This window comes from Corythoichthys intestinalis, chromosome 16 (assembly GCF_030265065.1).
Source record: "Corythoichthys intestinalis isolate RoL2023-P3 chromosome 16, ASM3026506v1, whole genome shotgun sequence".
In the NCBI taxonomy this organism is placed as follows: Eukaryota; Metazoa; Chordata; class Actinopteri; order Syngnathiformes; family Syngnathidae; genus Corythoichthys; species Corythoichthys intestinalis.
The window spans coordinates 35,533,298-35,557,741 of NC_080410.1; the positions used below are offsets into that span (position 1 = coordinate 35,533,298).

The following is a 24,444-nucleotide window of genomic DNA, read 5'->3' on the forward strand; positions in this document are numbered from 1 at the left end:
TTTAGTTTACATATTTAAATGGTCAGATATTAAGATTTGAATGAGGCAAAATAACATGCCTTTTCTCTCAAATATATTGTTGTAATTATTTTTTTCAGATGTACTGTAATTATTTTCTGTATAAAAATTAATTTGGTGTTCAAAAAGTCTTTTCAAACTTCAGTCTTGAAAAAAAGGGGGGTCGTCTTATAATCAGGGCCGTCTTATATTCGGGCCATTACGGTACTTCTGAAATGACGGACACATCCAAATTCTCTAGTCGTTCACCAAAGCGGACCAATAGCGTAGCGCACGAATGCTATTTTTAGACCCTGACGTCGCCATCGTAACGTGGAAGTGGGTCATTATAGACACACCCTCGAATACAATCCATGTTATTTTTGCTTGTTTTCTCTGGTAATCTTTCAAAAAAGAACATGCCGATCAAACACTGCTGCTATGGAACTTGTAGAACGACTCTGGACATTACGACATATGAAGGATGTTTTCTTCACACGTTTCCCGAAACCAAAAACTCCAAAAATGTGATCAACTTGCTTGGACGTCCAAAAGACCAGTTTAACGCCAGCAAGGTGAAGCCATTCACATTTCAGAAGTTGAAGAGGTAAGCCATTTTGATATTTTCACTTATTTTTTAGCGTGCCGTTTTGCTGTGCTGCTTCTGTCTGACAATGAATGACCTAAAAAAAATTAAAATGGTATCTGACTGCCACTGTTACCTTTTCGGTTGTTAAAAAAAAACCAACTTCAGTAAAGCGGAAGTGTAAATAAATTATAGATTTAAGATTTATTATTAATGAAAAAATTAAAAGTGTTCGTTGGCTTTCACTAGGTAGCATTTGCAATTGCTACACAAAGATAGCAATGTAAATTGCCCCCACGAACGGTCAGAGACGCAACACAATCAGAGGATATAATATATAAGAAAGACAGGGCATATGGTGGTAAAGAAAAGATCGTTGAAACAGAAGAATGTCATTGTCAGTGGCGTAAGGCAATGCACACAAGAAAAAGGTGTCGATAAAAAAAAGCTAACTCTGGATCAGGTCGGCTCTTTTTCCTATCTTTTTCAGGCCTTGACACTCAAGCCATCTGTTTAACTGAACAATTGTACTGTATGTTCTTCCACATCTTTACCATTGAGTTTGGCACCAGGGACATCATTTTTGGACAGAATTGGTCGGTTTAGCTCAGTAGACATCTCATTCGTACTGAATCGTACACTATTTCCATGCATTTACTATTAGGGAAAAACTGGAGGTTGACCCGCCTAGCAACAATTGCTAACGCCATGAATATTAATGAGCAAAAGTGACGTGCTGCTTGCGGTACACCATTGATTATCCTTGTGTTTATTCAAATGGGAGCTATTCCACCAAAACCAGACTCTGGGGTCAAAAATGGGAAAATGAAACTTTTGACTGTCTTTGCTCCGCTGTTGACCAACTTTCCAAGACTGCTGAAAATGATGTTTGAAATCCAACTAAATCAAGAAAAGCCATTATTCTTCCTTCTTCAAATTTGAGGAAATTTAAAGATGATAAAATATGTGAAAACGCCATGAGGCATGTTTACACTTCAAAACAACTTGTCAGCAACCCTGTGTTCCTACAAACAGAATTCTGGTCCAAATTTTAATCATTAATGGAAGATTGATGCTATCACAGTGGAGAAATGGAGAAAACTGCGGGACATTTTCTTTTAGCCGTATGCTAATGACTGGTCTGCTTAAACACAAACTTTAAAGCGAACCACAGATTGAAAGACATAGTTCTTAAAAGATAAATGTTAATACCAGTTATAATAATTTGATATTAAACCCCTTCTTAATCTTTTAGTTTTAATAAAATTTGTAAAATTATTTTAACTAGTAGGTCGCTATCGTTGTTGATGTCGCAGGGAGGTGACGTCACAAGTTTTATTTTAATTATTATTATTATATTATATATTATATTATATTATATTATTATTATAATTATTTAATTATTTTATTTTAAGTTTTATTTAAATTTTTAACCGGGTTAATTACAGTAACTGAATATACAGTAACTTCTGTGTGTCACATTTGCTTTATTATTATTATTTTTAATTCATAATTTCAACAATCTCGCCTTTGTGGCGTTCTCTTTTGACCCTCGGGCTCTTGCGAAATACTGCTGCTGTGAAATTAAATTAGCTTCAAGTTGCTATAATTTCTCGCTGCGTATCTTCCCTATAATGTCGTACATGTCAGCGTGTCTTGTTCGGTAATATTATCGCGTCACATCGAACTCTTTAAAAACAGCGACTATCTCTTTGCAAATGAGGCAGACACAGTTGTTGCGCGTTTTATTGAAGAAATAGTCCAATATCCACCTATCCTTGAAGCGTCGGCCATCGCAGTCAACTTTTTTTTTATTGATTGTCGCCATTTTGGAAAATTGGAAGTAAAGGGTCACACGGGGTAATGTTGCTTAGAGTGCTGCTCTTAAAGTTTTTCAAACTTTCATGAGAATAGGCTGATTTTGTGAGGACAAGATAGTTGTAGATATCAGGGTAGCAGATGTCAGGCAGAGAGGGCGAAGACAGCGGGTCGAAAAATATCGATTTAGGCATCAAATATGGATCTGGCGAATGGATAGACTGAAGCTTTTCCACATAACGCCTTTTATGCAACGCATCCAATGAGTTTACAGCGTCTGAAAGCACCGGGGCTTCCATGAATTGCTCTATAAACTGAACGACTAATTGAAACCATTGAGAATAGGGCTAAACAGAGACGGACAATATGGCGGCTGGATACAGTGACACGTCATTCTGTGACGTTGGTGAGTAGAGTCTATAGGCATGCACAAAGAACAGATATGATTTTTAAAAAATCGGATTTGTGCATTGAGGCCAGCTTAAGAACCTAGCCAAAGACTCTAGCCTCATTCAATATTTGCGGTTCTTACCGTTGACTGCAAAGGTCGTCCCTCCGGTGTGAACTGGCGCTCTACGTAGTCTGAGGACAGCAGGTGACTGCAAAGAAAGCACACGTCTGTTTACATGTCTGTGTACCGGTGCTAATGCCAAACATCTGGAGCAATTAAAGCACCGACGCATCCGTGCAAACAAGCTGAACTGGCAGTACTGACTGGTTTAGCTCCAGGTCCAGTGTGAAGGCACGTCCGAAAGCTTCCACCCAGAAACTGCTCTGCGCCAGGTGGACGGCCTAGCAAAAGTAAATTCACAAAATCGATCAATGATAAGTGTGCTGGCAACAAAATATTTCTACTTGAATGAGTCACACTTGCGAAGTGACCTGAATAACCCCAAGGAATCAATAGCGCTTTGAAAGCATCTGGTATTCGACAGCCAGGCGGCATTGCTTCGCTCTGACGAAGCCTCGCCACTCGCACGGACGCTCTTCATAATTAATGGGGACATACTTCGACACGGTACTAAATAAATGAAGCCGCCGGGAGCCCCGGTAGGGCGGCCGTCCCGGATGATGCTGTACGACGGCAAACAAGGCACGCAAACACGAAAAGAGGATGCCTGCCTGCGTGCGCAATGACATTCCAGGGGGTTTCTCTCAGATTAAGTGGGTCAAAAAGCACAGGCGAATGCTGCTCAGATGCCACATTGCTCAGAGAAGTGTCGAGTAGCTGCAGAGACATGTTCCTCACAAGAGGAAGACTGACAGTCTTGATGCTGTCACGCCTACACGTGTCAAGAAAGATGTGGAAGCAAAAGTGCTTGTTTTCTTAGGAGAAAAACACTCTCAGTTGCTACATTAATTGTCCAGAATGTAAAACAGTGAATCCCAGCATCCTATGGCTGAAGCTTCAATCCCGGAACGCTGTTTATTGGAAATTTTGATCTCCACATTGCTGATTTTAGTCATTATATCATGTATGATTGTCCGGGCATAAGTGGGAAGCTGTCGAACAAAACCAAGGTTGAACGACCGTAATTTTCGGACTATAAACCGCTACTTTTTCCCCTTCATTTTGAATCGTGCGATTTATAGTCCAGTGCGGCTTGTCAGTTGATGTATTCGGGTTAATAAGTAATGCTTTATTTGACAGTGGCGTCATAAGACTATCATAAGACCGTCATAATTATCACATGACACTAGGGTTGTTCCGATCATGTTTTTTTGCTCCCGATCCGATCCCGATCGTTTTAGTTTGAGTATCTGCCGATCCCGATATTTCCCGATCCGATTGCTTTTTTTTTGCTCCCGATTCAATTCCAATCATTCCCGATAATTTTTCCCGATCATATACATTTTGGCAATGCATTAAGAAAAAAATGAATGAAGACGAATATATACATTCAACATACAGTACATAAGTACTGTATTTGTTTATTATGACAATAAATCCTCAAGATGGCATGGTAATTCTTAAAGGATAAATGTGACTTTGTATATTGTGACTAAATATTGCCATCTAGTGTATTTGTTGAGCTTTCAGTAAATGAAACTGTAGCCATCTGTTCTGCCCAAATGCATGATGGGAAGTGCACCCATGACTGTGCGTAGTGGTACCAATTGATATATCTTCTCTGCGTTGGGAAATAACACAGGGTGTCAAGAAAAAGATCAATTACTACCTTTCTTCCCCAAATTGCTTCCAACGATGTTTCTAATCGTAGGGAGAGGGATTGTAAGGCTTTAACCAATTAAAAAAAGGCTACAAAGACTGCCAAAATTCACTCTACTCATTTTACGCTGCCTTTTAGTGCTATATATAGGTAAAACGACGCCATTACAGATTGAACGCGACAATGAGTGAGTGGGCCGTGCAGCGCATGCATTAATTACGTTAAATATTTTAACATGATAAATTTTTAAAAGAATTAATTACCGCCGTTTAAGGGGTAAATTTGATAACCCTACCTTAAGCCTAAAGTAAAGACTCTGGATGAGTGTAACATATTATGTCTGTAACGTTAAATACAATTAGAAAACGATTTAATTAAAAAATATATATATATATTTAAAAAAGGCATGTCCGATATTTTTTTGCTGATTCCGATTTCGATCGGGATGCCGATCGGGACATGTCTACATGACACTATCATAGTCATTACTGAATGCGTATGACAGATGTCATTAAGTGTCATCCGGAAAATTATGTCACTAACTCCATTTATGTCCAGCTTGGATATTTTACATACATTCAAAAGTGAGATCATTAGTCGGATGACACTCAATGAAATCTGTTATAAGCATTCATTAATGCTCATAACAGTGTCATGTCATAATTATAATTGTCTTATGACAGTCTTATGGCGCCACTCTCAAATAAAGTGTTACCAAATACCATAACTAGCAATTAATGAAAGAAATGAAACAGTAACTGAAGGAATAATTAGCACAGAACATGAATTTTGATATTTACATCTGTAGCGCTGCAACGCATGCTAGGATGCACGTTGGACAACAACGGTGTTGACAGCAGGTGGCAGCAGAGGTTGACTGTTTCCCCCAAGGGAGCAGTGGTGGCCAAATTAAGATTTTCGAAGCAATTAATCTTTGCAGCTATTTGGTTCAAAGCTTCATGGTGCTTCATTTATTCTTCTGACAGTCTTACGTTGCCCCTGTCAAATAAATTGTTCCCAGTTCATGTCTTCTGGTGTAAATATCCCATAAAACAGTGACAACAGTCTAGTGCGTCTATCTATAAACAAATGTCGTTTTCGTGTCAGATTTGGTGGGTGGTGGCTTATAATCAGGTGCGATGTAGTCCGAAAATTACAGAAAATTTAAGCACAGCGGCTGTTTGTCGAAAGCAGGGGTGTCCGAAATACGGCCTACTGGCAAACTGTGGCCCGTGACCCAATTTTTGTTGGCCCGCAGCAAATGGTGAAAATATTGAACATGGCCCACACGTGAAGCTTGAATTCAGCCTAAATTCTGTTCTCACCTTCAACATTAGATGGAGCTTAAAAAGTGCCTCTTCATTAGCTCCAGGATCAAAAACTGACAACATATTAAAATAAATGAAGGAAACTGTGGAATTTCACTATTTTGTGTCACACAAAATTGAGCTATCTGGGTTATGACATCGATGACTGTCTTGCTGTCGCTAGACATTTTCTCTATGATTTTTGTCAATAGTGTAAATATAAATACACATATTTGCCACAGGCGGCACGGTGGCCCTGTGCTTAGCACGTCCGTCTCACAGTTTGCATGTTCCCCCCGTGCCAGCCTGGTTTTTCTCTGGGTACTCCGGTTTCCTCTAACATCCCAAAAAGGCTGGTTGAACACACTAAATTGTGTGGGTGCGTGCATGAATCCTACCCAGTGCAGTTCGGTTGCTAAATTTGCACAATTCTTGCACTTAGATTCAAAACTGTCTATGGCATTTTAAATTTGTAGTCTGTGTTATTTTATTGTATGTGTATGAGTGGTTGTGTTATCTGTTATCTGTATGCTTACCTGCTGTAAGACAGGTTTCCCCTTCTTAGGGGACAATAAACTTAAACTGAACTGAACTGAACTGATGAATGGATGTTTGTCTTCTTGTGCCCTGCATTTGGCTGGCAACTAATTCAGGGTGTACCCTGCCTACTGTCCGTAGTTAACTAGGATAGGCTCCGGCACCCCTGCGACCCTCATACGATAAGTGGCTTGGAAGATGAAAGAATAAATGAAGATTTGCAATACATATACTGTATACAGTGGGGCAAAAAAGTATTTAGTCAACCACCAATTGTGCAAGATCTCCTACTTGAAAAGATTAGAGAGGCCTGGAATTATCAACATGGGTAAACCTCAACCATGAGAGACAAAATATGGGGAAAAAAACCAGAAAATCACATTGTTTGATTTTAAAATTAGAGTGGAAAATAAGTATTTGGTCACCTACAAACAAGCAAGATATCTGGCTGTCAAAGAGGTCTAACTTCTTCTAACGAGGCTCCACGCGTTACCTGTATTAATGGCACCTGTTTTAACTACTTATCGGTATAAAAGACACCTGTCCACAATCTCAGTCAGTCACACACCAAACTCCACTATGGCCAAGACCAAAGAGCTGTCGAAGGGCACCAGAGACAAAATTGTAGACCTGCTGGGAAGACTGAATCTGCAGTAGGTAAAACGCTTGGTGTAAAGAAAGCAATTGTGGGAGCAATTATTAGAAAATGGAAGACATACAAGACCACTGATAATCTCCCTCGATCTGCGGCTCCATGCAAGATCTCACCCCGTGGCGTCCCAATGATAACAAGAACGGTGAGCAAAAATCCCAGAACCACACGGGGGGACCTAGTGAATGACCTACAGAGAGCTGGGACTGCAGTAACAAAGGCTACTATCGGTAACACAATGCGCTGCCAGGGACTCAAATCCTGCACTGCCAGACGTGTCCCCCTGCTGAAGAAAGTACACGTCCAGGCCCGTCTGCGGTTCGCTAGAGAGCATTTGGATGATCCAGAAGAGGACTGAGAGAATGTGTTATGGTCAGATGAAACCAAAATAGAACTTTTTGGTAGAAACACAGGTTCTCGTGTTTGGAGGAGAAAGAATACTGAATTGCATCCGAAGAACACCATACCCACCGTGAAGCATGGGGGTGGACACATCATGCTTTGGGGCTGCTTTTCTCCAAAGGGACCAGGACGACTGATCTGTGTAAAGGAAAGAATGAATGGGGCCATGTATCGAGAGATTTTGAGTGAAAATCTCCATCCATTAGCAAGGAGCTTTGAAGATGAGACCTGGCTGGTTCTTTCAGCATGACAAATGATCCCAAACACACAGCCAGGGCAACAAAGGAGTGGTTTCGTAAGAAGCATTTCAAGGTCCTGGAGTGGCCTCGCCAGTCTCCAGATTTCAACCCCGTAGAAAATCTGTGGAGGGAGTTGAAAGTCCATGTTGCCCAACGACAGCCCCAAAACATCACTGCTCTAGAGGAGATCTACATGGAGGAATGGGCCAAAATACCAGCAACAGTGTGTGGAAAGCTTGTGAAGAGTTACAGAAAACGTTTGGCCTCCGTTATTGCCAACAAAGGGTACTTAACAAAGTATTGAGATGGAACTTTTGGTATTGAACAAATACTTATTTTCCACCATGATTTGCAAATAAATTCTTTAAAAATCAAACAATTTGATTTTCTAGTTTTTCCCCCCCACATTCTGTCTCTCATGGTTGAGGTTTACCCATGTTGACAATTACAAGCCTCTCTAATATTTTCACTTGCACAATTAGTGGTTGACTAAATACTTATTTGCCCCACTGTACATACTGTATAGCTTCTTTTTTGCTAAATACCTTTACATTCTGATATCATTTTGAGGTCACTCGTGCTGACTCAGCCTCTGGTTCACTCAGGACACAGCCACAAAGCCAAGAGCAACCACATGATCTCCATCTTGTGTTCAAACTCACCGAGGTGGGTTGTGTGTAATTTATTTTCACCCTGGTGTCCAGGTGCTCGCGAGCCATTTCTCGCTCCGATTCAGTCCTCCGCACCAAACGCTTGGGATAGACCACTTGGGCCGTCATGTCGCCGCCCTCTGTCGTCCGCCCGGACCGGGAGAACCAATCCCAAGGGCCTCCATCCTGGCCTGGGCTCTCGTTTACACCTGGATGGTAAACGGCACACGCAGAGTTGAAGCGGTGAATGAACCATGACTGCTCCAAAAAAACAAAAACTGCTTTTACATTGAACACACAGTAACGTCGGCATACAAAAAAAAAAAAAAAAATCACAAATCCTTATTTTTTATAAGTTGTGCAACACAAAATAAGGTTGCAAACAAATTATGTTTAAAAATTTTGTTTAACATAAATAAACTTACAAATATACATAATAAAGTTGGTCATCCAATGTGATTAATAGTTTTTTTCTGTTGCTGTACATTTTCTACGGAGCCCCTAAATGGACATGGACAGAAATAAAATAAATTTAAACCATCTTGTGCGCACCAGATAGTATGTGGTACGCACTAGAAACTATCTGGTACGCACCATATTGTTTCTAGTGCGCACAGGAAATAACATTGTGGAATCGTGTCTGATACATACAATTCTACATTCTACATTTTAGTGCATGTCCGCTGTATAAACACAGTCACGTACGCAACGGATTCCAAGAAGTACTGTTATCGGAAAAGCCTGTTATTTTTTATCTGAAGAGTTAGGTTGACCTGCCAAAAGGACCTCAAGAGATTACTTATATAGATACTAATCTATATAGATACTAATAGATTAATTAATTAATAGATTGTTTTTGCCAAATCCAAACGAAGTCCAGATGTTTCCTGCTTTTGGTGTTTAGAAATGCCGGTGACCCATGCCTATATCAAGGTTTCAATAAAGCTCAAGAGAGACCACCCTTGTCTATCACCAAAAACCAAAGTGTCTGGGTCCAGTTCTTCTGCTCCGATAGAAACAATCTGGTAAACATTAGCATTATATAGCATTTAAGCTAGCGGACTTTTGCTATGGCGGAAAACACAGACAAGTCTGAAAAAGCAGTTTCTCATCTTGCACCCCTCTTTAAAATAAACTGCTGTATTTTAAGCCAAAAGAACTGTTGTGTTTGATAGAACAATATGTCTATATGCTGCAATAGCAGATTCATGGCGCGTTAAGCCCCCGATCTATTTTTAATTTGTCCGTTTTACCCTGGAAACCCCTGTTTACAGATGGTGCGCAACCGCTTTTGTTTCAACCCAGCCATAAAAAGAAGCTCAGTAATTATATTTATTATTCAAAATGTCTGTCATTTTTAGCTTAGAATCAGTAACTGATGTCTAATATTTATTTTATGGGTGTCAAACGATTACAATTTTTAACCGGGTTAATTACAGCTTAAAAATTAATTAATCATAATTAATCGCAATTCAGACCATCGATAAAATATGCCATATTTTTCTGTAAATTATTGTTGGAATGGAAAGATAAGACACAAGATGGATATATACATTCAAAATACGGTACATAAGTACTGTATTTCTTTATTATAACAATAAATCAACAAGATGGCATTAACATTATTAACATTCTGTTAAAGCGATCCATGGATAGAAAGACTTGTAGTTCTTAAAAGATAAATGTTAGTACAAGTTATAGAAATTTTATATTAAAACCCCTCTTCATGTTTTCGTTTTAATCAAATTTGCAAAATATTCAGTCAAAAAATAAACTAGTAGCCTGCCATTGTTGATGTCAATAATTACTTACACAATGCTCATGGGTGCTGAAACCTATAAAATCAGTCGCACCCAAGCGCCAGCAGAGGGCGGCAAAACTCCGAAAAACACAACAAGTACACATTTCACTGTGCTGTCATTTTAATCTGTTTGAGGGGGGCATTTGTGCGTTAATTGCGTCAAATATTTTAACGTGATTATTTAAAAAATTAATTACCGCCCGTTAACGCGATAATTTTGACAGCCCTAATTTATTAAAAAAAAAAAAAAAAACGACTTTGAAATATTATTCACTCGCATATTTAAAACTTTTAAACAAATTATGTCACAATGAAAAAAATGGCGTCTGTAAACGGATATCTACCTCATAACTATCATAACTCATAACTAACTTTTATTACCATCGCATTTCCCCCAATATTTTAGATGATAAATAATCGATCCAAACAAAGAACATTTGAAGAAAAAAATGTTTAAAAGGCTAAATACATGAAAAAGAAAATCTCGACCATTCCACGATATCTGCGATTTCTGCATCGCGGCCCTTGTTATATGACCATGTTTCACCCATAAAATCCACCAAAATCCGGCTGTGGCCATTCACAGCTGTGCCTTCACACTCGGTGATACATGCTCTATGGAGTTTTTGGATTGAAAAGTGGTAAGTGCGCGATAATGTCTCGTTAAAATCGTGACGTCTTTAGTTATGGTCTCTCATGCTCTCACCTACAGTTAGGGTTTTGCTGTTTAAAAAAAAAATTTTTTTTTTTTTTAAATGCCCCCCTGTTCCAAATTTTTCTTCCCACAGAAAATTGAGATTTTAAGCTTTTCAATGATGTATCACGCATGCATATTGGACAATTTTGAGTTTGGCCAAATTGGAGGTCTCAGAGCGGAACTTCAAGTCACCTGAGTGTTTTCCGCCCTATGCAAGTTAGCCAATTGTTCTTTTGTTGTACTTAGATACTCATTTATTTATTTTTTTTATATCGTTTGAAGCTATGCTCTGGTGGTAGTTGAGCCCAAGATTGAGGTATAGCTCAACTAAATCCTGTATTATAATTTTTAGCACGCCAAAACTGCCGGTGTCCGATGCGCGCCTGAGCATAGCCTCAAACAATATAAGAAAAAATAAAATAAATAAATGCGGATCTTACAGAAGAACAATTGGCTAACTTGCATAGCGAAAGTCCGCTGGTTTAAAGCAACACTAGCTAACTTTTCAACCTTTATAAAATATTTTCATAACATTTGTGATAATATGTTGACTGACAACTAGTTGAATTACACCTCTTTTATATCTTGAGGGGGTTTGCATCGCTTTCACTGGCACTAATTAACTGGCACTAATTAACTTTGAGGAGGGTGGCAGTGGCTGACTGCTTAACGGTAAACGTCACTTCCCCCTTTCCCCATTCATTATAAAGACGGAAGTCGATGCGGATGCTTTCGCGCGAATTCTGCAAAGATGGCAGAGCAACAAAAGAGACAACAAAAAACTAAACATTGGCCTGGCTTTTACTTGCTTGCGTGGCGTGTGTACCCACACTATGCTACACAGTTGCTAACCATTATATGCTATTGTTTAGCCACAACTGGAATCATTACCTTATGGATATTCATCCTTCACACAGCCGCTGGAAACAGAAATGTTGTTTAATCCATCTGCAGGCGTCCGGGAGATTGATTTTTGATTGGTTAAGGATTTTACGACACAGCGCGGGTGTGCGCTGGTCCTCATGGGAAACGCAGTCTTAACTTAAGGCAAAACACACCACATACTATCTGGTGCGCACCAGATGATTTAAATCAGGGGTATCCAACTCCGGTCCTCGAGAGCCCCAATCCAGCTTGTTTTCCATGTCTCCCTCCTCAAACACACCTGACTAAAATAATCAGGATCGTTATCAGGCCCCTGCAGAGCTTGCTGATGAGCTTCATCTGATTCAGCCAGGTGTGTGAAAGGAGGAAGACATGGAAAACAAGCTGGATAGGGGCTCTCGAGGACCGCAGTTGGATACCCCTGGTTTAAACTTATTTTATTTCTGTCAATATCCCTTTAGGGGCTCCGTAATTTTCTGCAAATATGCTCCTCTTAAATGGAACGGATTGCAATCTACTCTTAAATTACAGTCAATCATTTATCTTGGTGATTTTAAATCTCTTTTGTCTGATGTTTTTACTGATTATTGTAACTGTTTCCGTTTGTGTATTTTGAGTTGTTTGATATTTGTGAATGTTTTTTTTTGTACTCAGGCCTCTCTTGTAAAAGAGATATCAATCTCAATGAGACTGCCTGATAAAATAAAAATTAAATTAAAATAAATAAATAAATAATTGTTTCAGTAGTGCAAATATACATACACACTAGGGCTGCAGCTATAGAATTTTTCAAATAATCGAATAATCAGGAGATTCATTCATTCATTCATTCATTTTCCATGCCGCTTATTCCTCACGAGGGTCGCGGAGGTGCTGGAGCCTATCCCAGCTAACTTCGGGCAGTAGGCAGGGGACACCCTGAATTGGTTGCCAGCCAATCGCAGGGCACAAGGAGACACACAACCATTCACGCACACACTCACACCTATGGACAATTTAGAGTGTTCAATTAGCCTACCATGCATGTTTTTGGGATGTGGGAGGAAACCGGAGTTCCCGGAGGAAACCCACGCAGGCACGGGGAGAACATGCAAACTCCACACAGGAAGGCCGAAGCCCGGGATTGAACCCTTGATCTCAGAACTGTGAGGCAGACGTGCTAACCACTCAGCCACCGTGCCGCCTAATCAGGAGATGTAATACATTAAATCTGAAGACAAAATTAAATTTCCGAGTGTTTCATCAAACTATGCAGAATTGCACTTTCATTTAAAAATAAATTAAAATACTTGAGCTTGACCTCAAACGATATTAAAAAAATAAATAAATGAGGATCTCAGAACAATTGGCTAACTTGTCTAAAAGTCTGCTAACTTATATGCTATAAAATGATAACTTAAAAAAAAAATACTCCTTACAAATCGTTTAAACACTGTTCCCATAAAAGCAGCTAACAATACTTATAAACTAAATTACGAATGCATAAAAAAACATTAGCTTATATTTGTCTTAACAGGGAGCAGCTAGATTCAGCCATGTTAAATGAGTTATGTCATATTAACTGTTGCCACTAGAAGGCAATGTATCCACCCAAATCAGAGCCGAACTTCATATGTATATTTCAACTGTTGGGGAATGATAACGTTTCACTGCCATTGACAACGATCGACATCCAATCCAATTTGACACTCACAGTCAAAATGAATTGGACATCTATCGCTATCAATCGGAGCCATTCAGTTCATAAATAAAACTTTAAAAATATATATATACAAAAAAAAAAAAACTCGATTTTTACACCCAATGCCGATCCTCTGAAAATGACCTCATCGCCCGATTTCCAATCACCTGATCGAATCAGGGACATCCCTAAAATGAACTCTAGCCTGGGAAAGTAAAGTGGCAGGAAGCTGGACACATTAGAACCTCAACCAACCGCCCACTATGCTCACAAGTACTCCTGAGTGCAAAAACACCACTTCAAGTGGCATCTCTGTAGTGTGCCTTCAAAACACATTGCAGTCATGTTGCACAAGTTGTGGCGGTGCATCCCCATTGGCTTAAAAACAAGGAGTTGCTTGCAGACAAGGGGGGCTGCAGTAGAAATGTGTCTATGCAGCAAAACCCACCACAAGCAGGCCACATAACCCAAACCCTTGATGATGCTATACTGCAAGTGGGTGCAAAGAGGGTGCCACTGGGCAAGTGCGCACATGCAGTTCGCCTGCCAATCGTCGTGTCTCTTCTTACCTGACACCGCCAGCCGTTCGCCCACTGCAGCAAAGAGCAAGAAGCACCGCACCGCCAGCATGGTCGTCACACATTCCCGCATGCAGGCCCGCAAAAACGTCACCGATGCGGACAGAAGAAGAAAATAAAAACGTTTCAAAATAATTTTTCAAAGATGAAAAAAGATGCAAAGTGTATGCTATGGTGCGTCTGGCGCCATCCTCTCCCCTCCTCTTCCTCGTAGGCGAATATAATTACATAGAAAGATGACATTGAAGCTTAGTTTTTCTCCCCTCTTTTCGGCAGGGTGGAGGAGGATGGATAAATGGATGGATGGAGGTGACGATCAGCACGGAAGAGGCGCGGAGCGAGGGACCTCGCTGCAACGTCGATGCATCGCTCCGCAGCGTGCGTGCGTGCGTACGTACGCGTGCGTGCGGTATGCGGAAGAGGGGGCTGCGGTGTGCCGGGGCACGTGGGGAAGCCGCGGGATCCGCCCACCGGCAAACGAAAATGCCACTCACGCGCTCCAAACACTCGTCCAAAAACATTATTGTGATGTGTTGAGCAAAAATAAAGTACTCACGATTCTATGCAATGCGTGTGCTTGATGACTCATATCAAATCTAACACTAAATCAGCCCTCCTTATTTTCCCGACAAACCTTCTTCCCCCCGCCCCAACTTGATTTTGATACAAATTTGTAAATGAACGAAGATTTCAACAATAAAATGTGGACGCACTCAATTATAGCTCAGAGCCATACTGAAGAAGTCATGAAGTAAAATGTAAATAACTACAGAACCACAGCACCCTCTGCTGTCATAAGGGTTGAATCACACCTTACAATAAACAGACGTCACACAATGCTTGCGTGAAAATCTAATGCTGTAATGCAGGGGTCCCCAACGACCGGGCCGCGGACCGGTGCCGGTCCGTGGCGCATTTGGTACCGGGCCACGCAGAAATAAGAAATAATTTATTAACGACTGCATTCTCTCCTATTAACTTTGGCTTGTGCCCAGAGGCGTAGCAAGGACCCCGAGGGCCCCAGGCAACAAGCAACATGGGGTCCTTCGACCGTGTGCAAGTAAGACGGACTGTTGGACTTGGAGCAATAGAAGAAAGAGTAGCAACACAAAAATACCACCATCGGATGTGGAGGTATATACCTTTGTGTGAAATCAGTAGTCAGATTGGCCCTACGACCCACCAAATTCAAAATTATTCCGTAAAAACCACTGATTGGTGGACTACCGACCGAAATGAGTATTAAATTTGCTAATAAAATTGTTTCGGATTATTTTAGATGAATATATGTTATATTTTTCTTATAGAGTATTCGACGACGAATACGATAGACCCTTTAATAGACTTTTGGGGGAAAATAACCATTTCTTTAAGTAGTCACATGAATAATGAGGTGGCCCGTGAAAATCAACATAAAACAACTCGGCAAGGACTTTCCAGAGCGTACTTGGTGAGTCACTCTTTAAACAAGTATGTGGTATTAATAGCTGTTTGGACTTTCTTAAACATGTATAATCTACGAGAGTTGGCTAGTGCTGATTGGGATTGATAACAGGATTGTTAGATAACCTGCCAAATGAGTCCATGGTATTGAAACACTCCCTACACAGTGCTGTAAAGCTGCGTGTGCTAAATCGATTGAACCACTGGGGGCCCCTGCTGGCTGGGGGCCCTAGGCAATTGCCTAGTTTGCCTAATGGGTTGCGACGCCTCTGCTTGTGCCGCTTAACACACCAATATCCCTGTCTACTCTAGATACAGTGGGGAGAACAAGTATTTAATACACTGCCAATGGGTTTTCCCATTGACTGTATACAACTACAGGATAGGAGGTTGTCATAGAAATGCATTGATTGGACTGTTAGCAATACATCTTGTTTTGTATATGGCGTATATGTTTTGTATAAGACTGAAAAAGCAGTTTCTGCTGTTGCACTCCTCTTTAAAAGAAACTGCTGTATTTTAAGCTAAAACAACTGTTGTGTTTGATAGAACAATATATCCATATGCTCCCATAGCGGATTCATGGCACATTAAGCCCCCGAACTAGTTTTAATTTGTCCGTTTTACCCTGAAAACCCCCGTTTACAGACGTCGCGCAACCGCTTTTGTGTCAACCCAGCCATAAAACGAAAGTAATTAATATATTTATTATTCAAAATGTCTGTCATTTTTAGCTTAGAATCATTCATTGATGTCTCATATTTCATTTGGAAAAAAAAAAAAAAAAACGACTTTAAAAAAATTATTTACTCACATATTTTAAACTTTTAAACAAATTATGTCACAATGAAAAAAATGGCGTCTGTAAAAAAGTCAAGGATATCTACCTCATAACTATTGCTTAATTGTATTTTTTTTGTTTCTGTTGCTTTTTCTCCAATATGTTAGAAGATAAATAATTGATCCGAACAAAAAAAAAGTTTAAAACGGTAAATATATGAAAAAGAAAATCTCGACCACTCCTTGATGTCTGCGATTTCTGCATTGCGACCCTTCTTATATTACCATGTTTCAACCATAAAATCCCCCAAAAATCCAGCTGTGGCCATTCACAGTGATACATGCTACATGGAGTTTTTTGATCGAAACAAAGTAAGTACGTGATAATATCTCGTTAAAGTCATGGCGTCTGTAATTCTGTTCTCGCGTGCTCTCACCTCCAGGTAGGGTTTTGCTGTTTAAAAAATATTTTTTCTTTTAAAAAATGCCTTCCTGCTCAAAGTTTTTCTTCCTTCAGAAAATTGAGATTTTAAGCTTTCCAATGATGTATCACGCATGCATATCGGACAATTTTGAAAGTTGTCTAAATCGTGGGTCTCAGAGCGGAACTTCAAGTCACCTGAGTGTTTTCCGCCATATCTATGTGCGCTTGGCCTCGATAATAACGTATGATGTAGGTCGTCGCCCATCACATTTGTTCCCGGAAATAATTAGCCCCCACACTAGAATGACTGAAAAAGAGACGTCTTTGGACAGATTTTTTTCTGGGAAAGGGGAACCTGACGAGCCAGAAGATGAGTCTACAACCTCTAAGAAAAAAAATTCTATGCTACTTCCTAATCACCAAAGACCCACGAACTGCGAAGGAGTGGGTTCGTGACCCGTATGTGAATTAACCTAGTGATTCGAGCATGTCTGTGCAACAGCAATATCAGCTTGTAGAGATCGCAAATCACGGCGACCTTAAATGTACATTTGAGATAACAACTTTATATTATATTATATAGATTATATTTATATTATATTAAAAAATGTATTTCTTTGGCTTAATGTGGTCATGTAGTGGGTTATAGTCTTCTTCACAGTTCATATTGATAACCTGCTGAGAAAAAAAAATACCATTGTATAAAAAGAACAATATCAAACATCGTAAGCAGTTAATCACAACGTCACTCATTACTTGAGTATTTCTTTTCACCAAATACGTGTACTTGAGTATATTTTTTGAATAACTACTTTTTCTTTTACATGAGTAATATTATTTTGAAGTAACGCTACTCTTACTTGAGTAAAGATTTTTGGCTACTTTACCCCCCTCTGGTTGCTGTACAATACTGTGAGTGTCAAGTAAAAAAAAAAATCAATCAATATTTACATCGGCACTGTTTTTCACACTTCAACTGAAGCAATTAGTTTCATTGGATTCCCCAATAGTGAACAATGACGTCGCAGCATGTCGCCCGCATGCTACCAATTAAGCAATCAAGAATCTATAAAACATGCTGGCAATTTGGACGCAAGATTCATTTATGAAAGACAAGATAAGATGGACAAAAAAATGGACGGTCAACATGCAGCTGAAAGTTCGCAGGAGAAGCAGCTCATATGCCCGCATGAAGCGTGTGGCGCTACTTTTTCCAAGCAGAGTGGGCTAAAGGACCTCGAAGCAATCCACACCGGAGCTGTAAGCGAACATTTGTTAAAAGCATGTCATAAATTCAATTGCTAAATGATTGTTTGGTGAATACAGAGTCCTTGGCTGTGCACTGTGAGCAGCTGCGGTCGTCAATTCACTCGGAAGTCGCGTCTCAGCCGTCACATGAGGCAACATGATGGAGTTAAAGAATTCCAGTAAGTCGCACGAGTTACAAAACTGTTTCAAGTGTAGTTAAGATCAAGATGTGAGTAGAGTTTGCTAACATGACATTTTGGTGAGCTATAACACGCGCGGCGTGGTTAAGCACGTTTTACAGCTGAACTTGATTGGACTCTGTAACTGCGGAGCGATATTAGGCCTAATTACAACAGGTGAGTCTGACGGGCATAGGCGGGGTTTGACTTTTGGGGCGGGTTGGGGGGGGGGACGACATGTTGATGACCCCGAAACGCAGTGTCAGCAATAAAATGAATTTACAAGAATATTTATAATAATAAGTTGACAATGAGCGTTTTTTGTTTCCCATCATTCTTGAGGGGAATTCTAAATCAGGCTGCTTAGGCAATACTTTTCGCCAAGATCGTCAACCATTGAGTATGGTTCGCCCGCCGGATTCGTGCCAATGTAGTTACCCCAGTCAAAAATTGTATCCCCTGGGCGGAGCCATATGGAGGTAGATTTGTCTTTATTATTCAATCCAAAAAAGTTGCTTCAATAAAAAAAAGTTGCTTCAATCAAAATATATATTTTCAATAAAGTCCCTACAATTAAAAAAAAAAAAAATGCATGTGAAAGCTGTTTCTTTGAATTTTTTTGGGATTAAAGCAACTTTTTTGATTGAAGTAATATTGATTTGTGTTTGAGCCCCATTTTGACTAGGATGTTTTTGTCTTCATTATTCAATCAAAAAATAAGTTGCTTCAAAAATGTATATTTTCATAAACTTCAATCAAAAAAAAAAAAAAAAAAATCAAACATGGAAAATGTTTTCGAATGTGAAAAAATATTTGAGATTGAAAAATTTGCATTTGAACACTTAATTTTTCATTGAAAAGTTTCATTTGATTGAAGCAACACTTTTTGTGTTTGGGCCATATTATGGGTAGGACATTTGTTTCCAAATCATACAATTCCAAAAAAAGTTGCTTCAATCAAAAAAAATAGTTTCCCAAAAAAAATAATTTGAAAAATAAAATTGCCCTCCCCTATTTTTTTTATTTTTTATTTTTTTTTTTTGTGAAAATTATATGCAAAGCAAATGACTAAGGTTCTAGTCACATGATCTGTACGAAAAATAATTTTGACCCGACATGAAAATATTCATTTCATTCATTTTTGTTGCACTTATATTGCTTTAAAACTTTTATTTACATACAGTATGTATATATATATATATATATATAAGAAAATATCATGCAATGACACTTTTCAGCCACCAGGGGGGCTGGCCCTCCTTAAAATCCGCTTATGCTTATGGGGAGTGATTTGTCTCAAAAAAATAGTCAAATACATCTGCAATTAACACATTTTGTAGATCCATAAATATTTCCAAAATTTACATTTATTTTCGAAATCCACAATTATATCTGTATTTTCATGTTTTTTGAAATCCACAAATATACCTGCGAAATTCACGTTTTTTTTTTTTTTTTTTTTTTTTTTTTTTTTTTTTTTTTTGTGGGTGCACTTAATTTGAATTGTTTGTAAAAATTTGACTTGGATTTGTGAATCAGCGGCCGCGTGAATTTATTCTTGAGACAAACATCACAAAAAACGGTCAAAATTCACACACAAGCACATTCGCAATTCACAAATTTTTCATTCACAAATACATCTGCGATTCTCAAACACATTAATCTTTTTCACATATGTATCTAAGCGATTCTCACAAATATATTGATCACATGTTTTTCAGATGTGAAAAACACTAACGTATTTGCGAGAATCTCAGATGTATTTGTGAATCTGAATAACACGTGTGAATCGCAAATGTGCTTGTTTGTAAATATTTGACTGTTTATTGTGAAGTTTCTCAAAAATAAATGCAAGCGGCTGCTGATTCACAAATAAAGGTAGAATTTTTCCCAAACAATAATTTGGTAAGTGCACGTACAGAAAAAACAAAACAAAACATGAATTTCGCGGATAATTTGTGGATTTCAAAAACAATGGCTCTCAAAAATATGTGAAAATCATGGATAAATTTGGCTCGCGGATGTATTTGTGTGAATATTTTTGAGACACATCTCTCCCCATAGGTTTTGCCTATTGAGTTATTTTTGATCAGTCAGGGGCTCTGAAGTCACTCACAGTAGGGGGACCATTTTGAGTGTTTCTCATCCAAAAATGGCCATTTCGGTCCAAATTTTTCATGCTTGTGCATTTTCTCCATACAAGATGTGCCCAATGGCAGTACACACGCATACTGGATAGTTTATGTACAACTACAAAGACTGCTATTTCACCTATAGTGTGTGTTTTTTGTATTGGAAATAAAAGCGCCCGTGTATTATAACGCAAATCATGGCAGCTAGACGGGGCAATAACAAACACATTTGAAAACTAAAAGGTCCAATAAGCCTGTTTAACACTTTTTACAAATTGGTAAATTGCACACAAACATCCAAAAGCGCTCAACAACAACAATAATATGGCTACAATGCAAGCATGTCTTACCCATTTGAAGACATCAAAGGTAGATAGAACTATCACATAATCATTTTCAACCTGAAATTCAGTTTAAGAAAATTGAGCGATTTTTGTCAAGCAAAAAAATCGCTAATTCGTTTTTGCACCATGTTAACGCCCCTTCTGTCAACAGTCAACTTTTCCAATAGCGTTTATTCAACGTGACTTGGTAGCAAGCAAAGTGTCAGGTGAGGACCATGTTATTAACAAGCAAAAAAAAAAAGTCAACATATATATTTAATACCCAAAGTTAAACACTATTGTTTCAATATGTCGGATTTATGGATTTTTGACAAAAAAAAATCTTCCCGCGCCAATGTAATCAGTCGTTGGAAAAAAAAAACTCCATAGGAAATGGATAAAAATAAAAAACTTGAAATGGAAGCACTTGTAGTCTTTAAGCAATAACCCAAATTTGTACTTTTTGAATTGTGCTTTCCATTAAAAAGCACATGCGCTAATATCGTTTCTTCTGCCTCCTCAGGTGCAAGTTTGCCCATTGCACCGAGCGTTTTTTCCAGGCAGACAAGCTCAAGAAACACTTGTGCTACTCCCACGGTGAGAAAGACGAGTACTTCAAGGTGAGCGCCACCAGATGGAGCCAAAACCCACAATTTCTAATTGCTAAGTAAACCAGTCATACTGTTCCTGCAACTCAACTTTCTTGGCCTCAGTGCACTGAGGCGGGATGTTCAATGACCTTTAAGAAGAGATGTCTCTTCAAGGTGCACCTTCAAGAACACGGTCTGGTCACCAAGTTCAAGTAAGTTAATTGATAAAAGCCTTCACATCAATAAAGTCCACTTACTGTTTGTTTCCTAAAGGTGTTCTAAAGAGCAATGCGGCGCCGCATTTGACTCACGCGCAGCCCGCAAAGCCCACGAGAAGAAGCATGCAGGTTGTCTACCTCGAGTGCGGCCTCGTGCATGCAAACGAAGACAATTTTTTTTTTTTTTTTTAATAGGTTATCGCTGTCTAGATACAAACTGCCAGGTGATTGCTTCCACTTGGAGCATGCTTCAGAAGCACATGGTTAAACACCCATGTAGGTAAAAAAAAAAAAATCCCGTAACTCTAAAATGTTCACAATATAATGTAATGTTATTTTTTTTTTTTTTTTTTCAAGCGACATTTACATGCCAAGTGTGTGAAAAGGCATTCAAGCAGGCCAGCGCGCTGCGACGTCATAGGCGGAGCCACGCCACACACAAACCGGTGTTGATGTGCCCTCGCGACGACTGCCAGGCGTATTTCTCCACTACTTTCAACCTGCAGCACCACATCCGCAAGGTGCACCTGGAGCTCTTCAAATACAAGTGCTCCTTCCCAGAATGCCTGCGCACCTTTGCCATGCGGGTATGAAACTCCAGACCTAAAACTTATCACAAAGAAGTCCCAAATGGCCAAATTATCATTGGTGTAAGGTTCTGTGTACATATATGTAACAACTCTCCAAATTCACCCTTTCGGGGATTCAAAAGTTGACACATAAGACCCGTAACCCTTCATTCAACAAGAGAATAAGTAATCATAGTTAGTTACAAATAAATCATTAATAATTGAGTCAAAATGGATTGGATGTCTACTAGTGATAAACACAATGAAACAAAAGGAACGATTGGACGTCTATCATTGTCAATGGCACTTAGTTAAACAAAGTATTTTACCAGAATTTTTACATTAGGCTTAATCTTCAAGTTGGTGAGGGTTTAATTGAGTTGATTTCGACAAATTCCATGCTGTTTGTAAGTTGTTAACTTCAGGGCTCTAGAGTGGCTAAACTAGCGCGAGTCAATGGTGCCTGCTTAGCATGCAAATAAAAAACAATAGATCCAAGTTCCAACATAGCCAAATAAATTCAAAATGCAGATCATCGTTCCAAAACACCCATGCGGCCAATACAATGCCACACCAAACTGCCGTAATTCATTTGATTCTGCAGGACAATTTTTTTTTAGATGCGTAATATGACCACAATAGTGCTTCGGCCACTGGTGCTCATGAAGCATTCGAGGAAGGTAGGAAGTCAGATTATCCCGCTTGGATGGCACCAGTTGCGACCTCAAAGCAAATGTAAACGGAGGTTTTTATTTTGGCCTTCAAAAGACATTTTGACCTCCAGCAAACATGCCTTATCGTATACGATCAAATAGTGGCATTCCAATGATATTTTTCCAGATCGGTTTCCAGATCGGAAGTTTGAAACTGACTTCTCACCTTCCTCAAATGCAGCATCAATCTGCAGAGTTAACTGACGGCAGGCAACATGGCAAAATGTGCATTTAGAGGCTGTGGAAATGGGCAAAGCAGTCTCCACAAATTCCCTATGAAGAAAAATGAACAATATAAACTGGCTACTTGCTGCTGGCTACGACATAAAAAAAAATCTGGGGGGGGGGGGAGTGTCACTTGGCTCTGCTCCTCTGCAGAGCTACTGGATTACAAATGTTGCTGTTACAATTATTGACATTCAACGGTAAGTTTTAATAATGTTATCCTGAAAACATAGCCAACACCATTGATTGTATGGGTAATCGATTATTTTCATGTGTGCATGTTTTTTATTGACATGCTAAGTCAGCCCAATTGACTCGCGCTAGCTTAGCCACTCCAGAGCCCTGAAACTAACAAACTGCGTGGAATTTGTTGAAATCAACTCTACCGCCTAATTAAACCCTCGTTAACTCGAAGATTAAGCCTGACTTAAAAAATTCTTAACTTCCCCTTTAAGTTTGTTAAACATGAAAGAAACGTGTCCGCTAATTGGCTTGTAGGAAGATAAATGCTTTTCAGGTGATAAATGAAAACTTTTACAGTTAAAGTAATTTGTATTCCATACCACTTAACCTCACGAGTAGTGGGGGTTCTGGAGTCTATCCCAGCTTGACAATGAGTACGCCCTGAGCTGGAAAACTGCCATGAATGCATTCCTAATTCCTCGGTGTGCTGGAATATCTGAAATGTCATTGTATGCAAATTCTGAAGTCGTTCCATTCTGCAGGAGAGCATGCTCAGACATCAGCTTCGTCATGACCCAAGTGCCATCAGACAGAAGGTAAGAAATGAGCACGATTATGTAAATCAAATGTGATTAATTTTTAATATCTTCAATCTTTCCCTTGACACAGAAACGCCCTCGCATGAGGAAGTGGTGGCAAAAGCGTCTGGATGGCCGTTGCCTCCCCCTGGTGGAGGACAACCTCAACAAGCTGTTTGCGCAGCGCATGCGCATATCCCGCCGAGCCAAAGTGGAGGTCAACCTATCGGGCCTGTTCAACGAGCGTAAGATCCCGCATTACGTGGACCCGGAAGTCAACCTGCGCCAACTGTTCAGCATCAAGAGGCCGCCTGTCAATGAGGTGGCGCCATTAAAGGGTTAAGGCCCGCTTCATTTTTGGGATGCAAATTGGGTCTTTATGGGTTAATGTAGCTGATGTACATTGATATTTTTATTTGCGGTTAACCATGATTGTCATCAGGAATGGCATTTCTTGTTTGTAATGTATGAGAGAAAGTTGTAGACCCAATAAAAATGAGTTTCTTTTCTGCTTAAAGTGCTGCTTGATTTCAAATACTCTTGAGCCGAGAATCAATTTGCATGACACTTGTTAAATAGGAATAATAGAGGTACATGTGACTAAGTACTGAGTCACAAAGCCTGGCACTCTGGGGGTGGCTGACATTTGTCACAATGTCAATTCTGAGCTGTGAGCAACTTCTGTATTTTGGAACCAATTGGATTGACAAGTACATTTTTCTGCTACATGAATGCCTCAAGTTGATAAAAGCCCTCTGTAATGATTACAACTGAGCTTTGGCTACATGAGAATTGGTGACTGTGATACAAACCTTATTGGGTACTCTGTGGCTGCCGT

The 24,444-nt window shown here is 39.4% G+C and overlaps 2 protein-coding genes across 7 annotated transcripts in view; one reads left to right on the forward strand and one right to left on the reverse strand.

Moving 5' to 3' along the window:
- Positions 1–14,367, reverse strand: part of LOC130904358 (disintegrin and metalloproteinase domain-containing protein 11-like) — a 50,487-nt gene extending 36,120 nt beyond the window's left edge. For 2 of the 5 annotated variants that reach the window (XM_057817077.1, XM_057817075.1), the window contains exons 1-4: positions 13,993–14,367; positions 8,372–8,580; positions 3,117–3,193; positions 2,934–3,000 (exon numbers count right to left, since the gene is read on the reverse strand). In XM_057817077.1, coding sequence (XP_057673060.1) covers positions 2,934–3,000; positions 3,117–3,193; positions 8,372–8,580; positions 13,993–14,074 — 435 coding nt within the window. In that variant the 5' untranslated portion in view covers positions 14,075–14,367. The remainder of the gene's footprint in view (positions 1–2,933; positions 3,001–3,116; positions 3,194–8,371; positions 8,581–13,992) is intronic. The other 3 variants (XM_057817079.1, XM_057817078.1, XM_057817076.1) reach the window with 3 other exon arrangements.
- A 3,340-nt stretch (positions 14,368–17,707) lies between these two features.
- 42sp43 (P43 5S RNA-binding protein) lies at positions 17,708–24,123 on the forward strand. 2 transcript variants are annotated; one of them, XM_057817338.1, is made up of 9 exons: positions 17,708–17,908; positions 17,975–18,075; positions 21,054–21,150; positions 21,244–21,332; positions 21,394–21,467; positions 21,534–21,614; positions 21,696–21,859; positions 23,571–23,624; positions 23,698–24,123. In XM_057817338.1, the coding sequence occupies exons 1-9, from the start codon at positions 17,771–17,773 to the stop codon at positions 23,947–23,949; spliced, it is 1,050 nt and encodes a 349-aa protein (XP_057673321.1). In that variant the 5' UTR covers positions 17,708–17,770; the 3' UTR covers positions 23,950–24,123. The 2 variants fall into 2 exon arrangements, with proteins under 2 accessions (XP_057673321.1, XP_057673320.1); XM_057817337.1 differs by having other exon boundaries at positions 17,717–17,908; positions 21,696–21,925.
- The last annotated feature ends 321 nt before the right edge of the window (positions 24,124–24,444 follow it).

Excerpts from the sequence above, each read along its gene's own strand:
- 42sp43 (XM_057817337.1), top strand. The coding sequence starts at position 17,771 with ATGGACAAAAAAATGGACGGTCAACATGCAGCTGAAAGTTCGCAGGAG. Across the intron at positions 21,151-21,243 it reads AGAAAGACGAGTACTTCAAG|TGCACTGAGGCGGGATGTTC; the intron begins GTGAGCGCCACC and ends TCTTGGCCTCAG. Across the intron at positions 21,468-21,533 it reads CCACGAGAAGAAGCATGCAG|GTTATCGCTGTCTAGATACA; the intron begins GTTGTCTACCTC and ends TTTTTTTAATAG.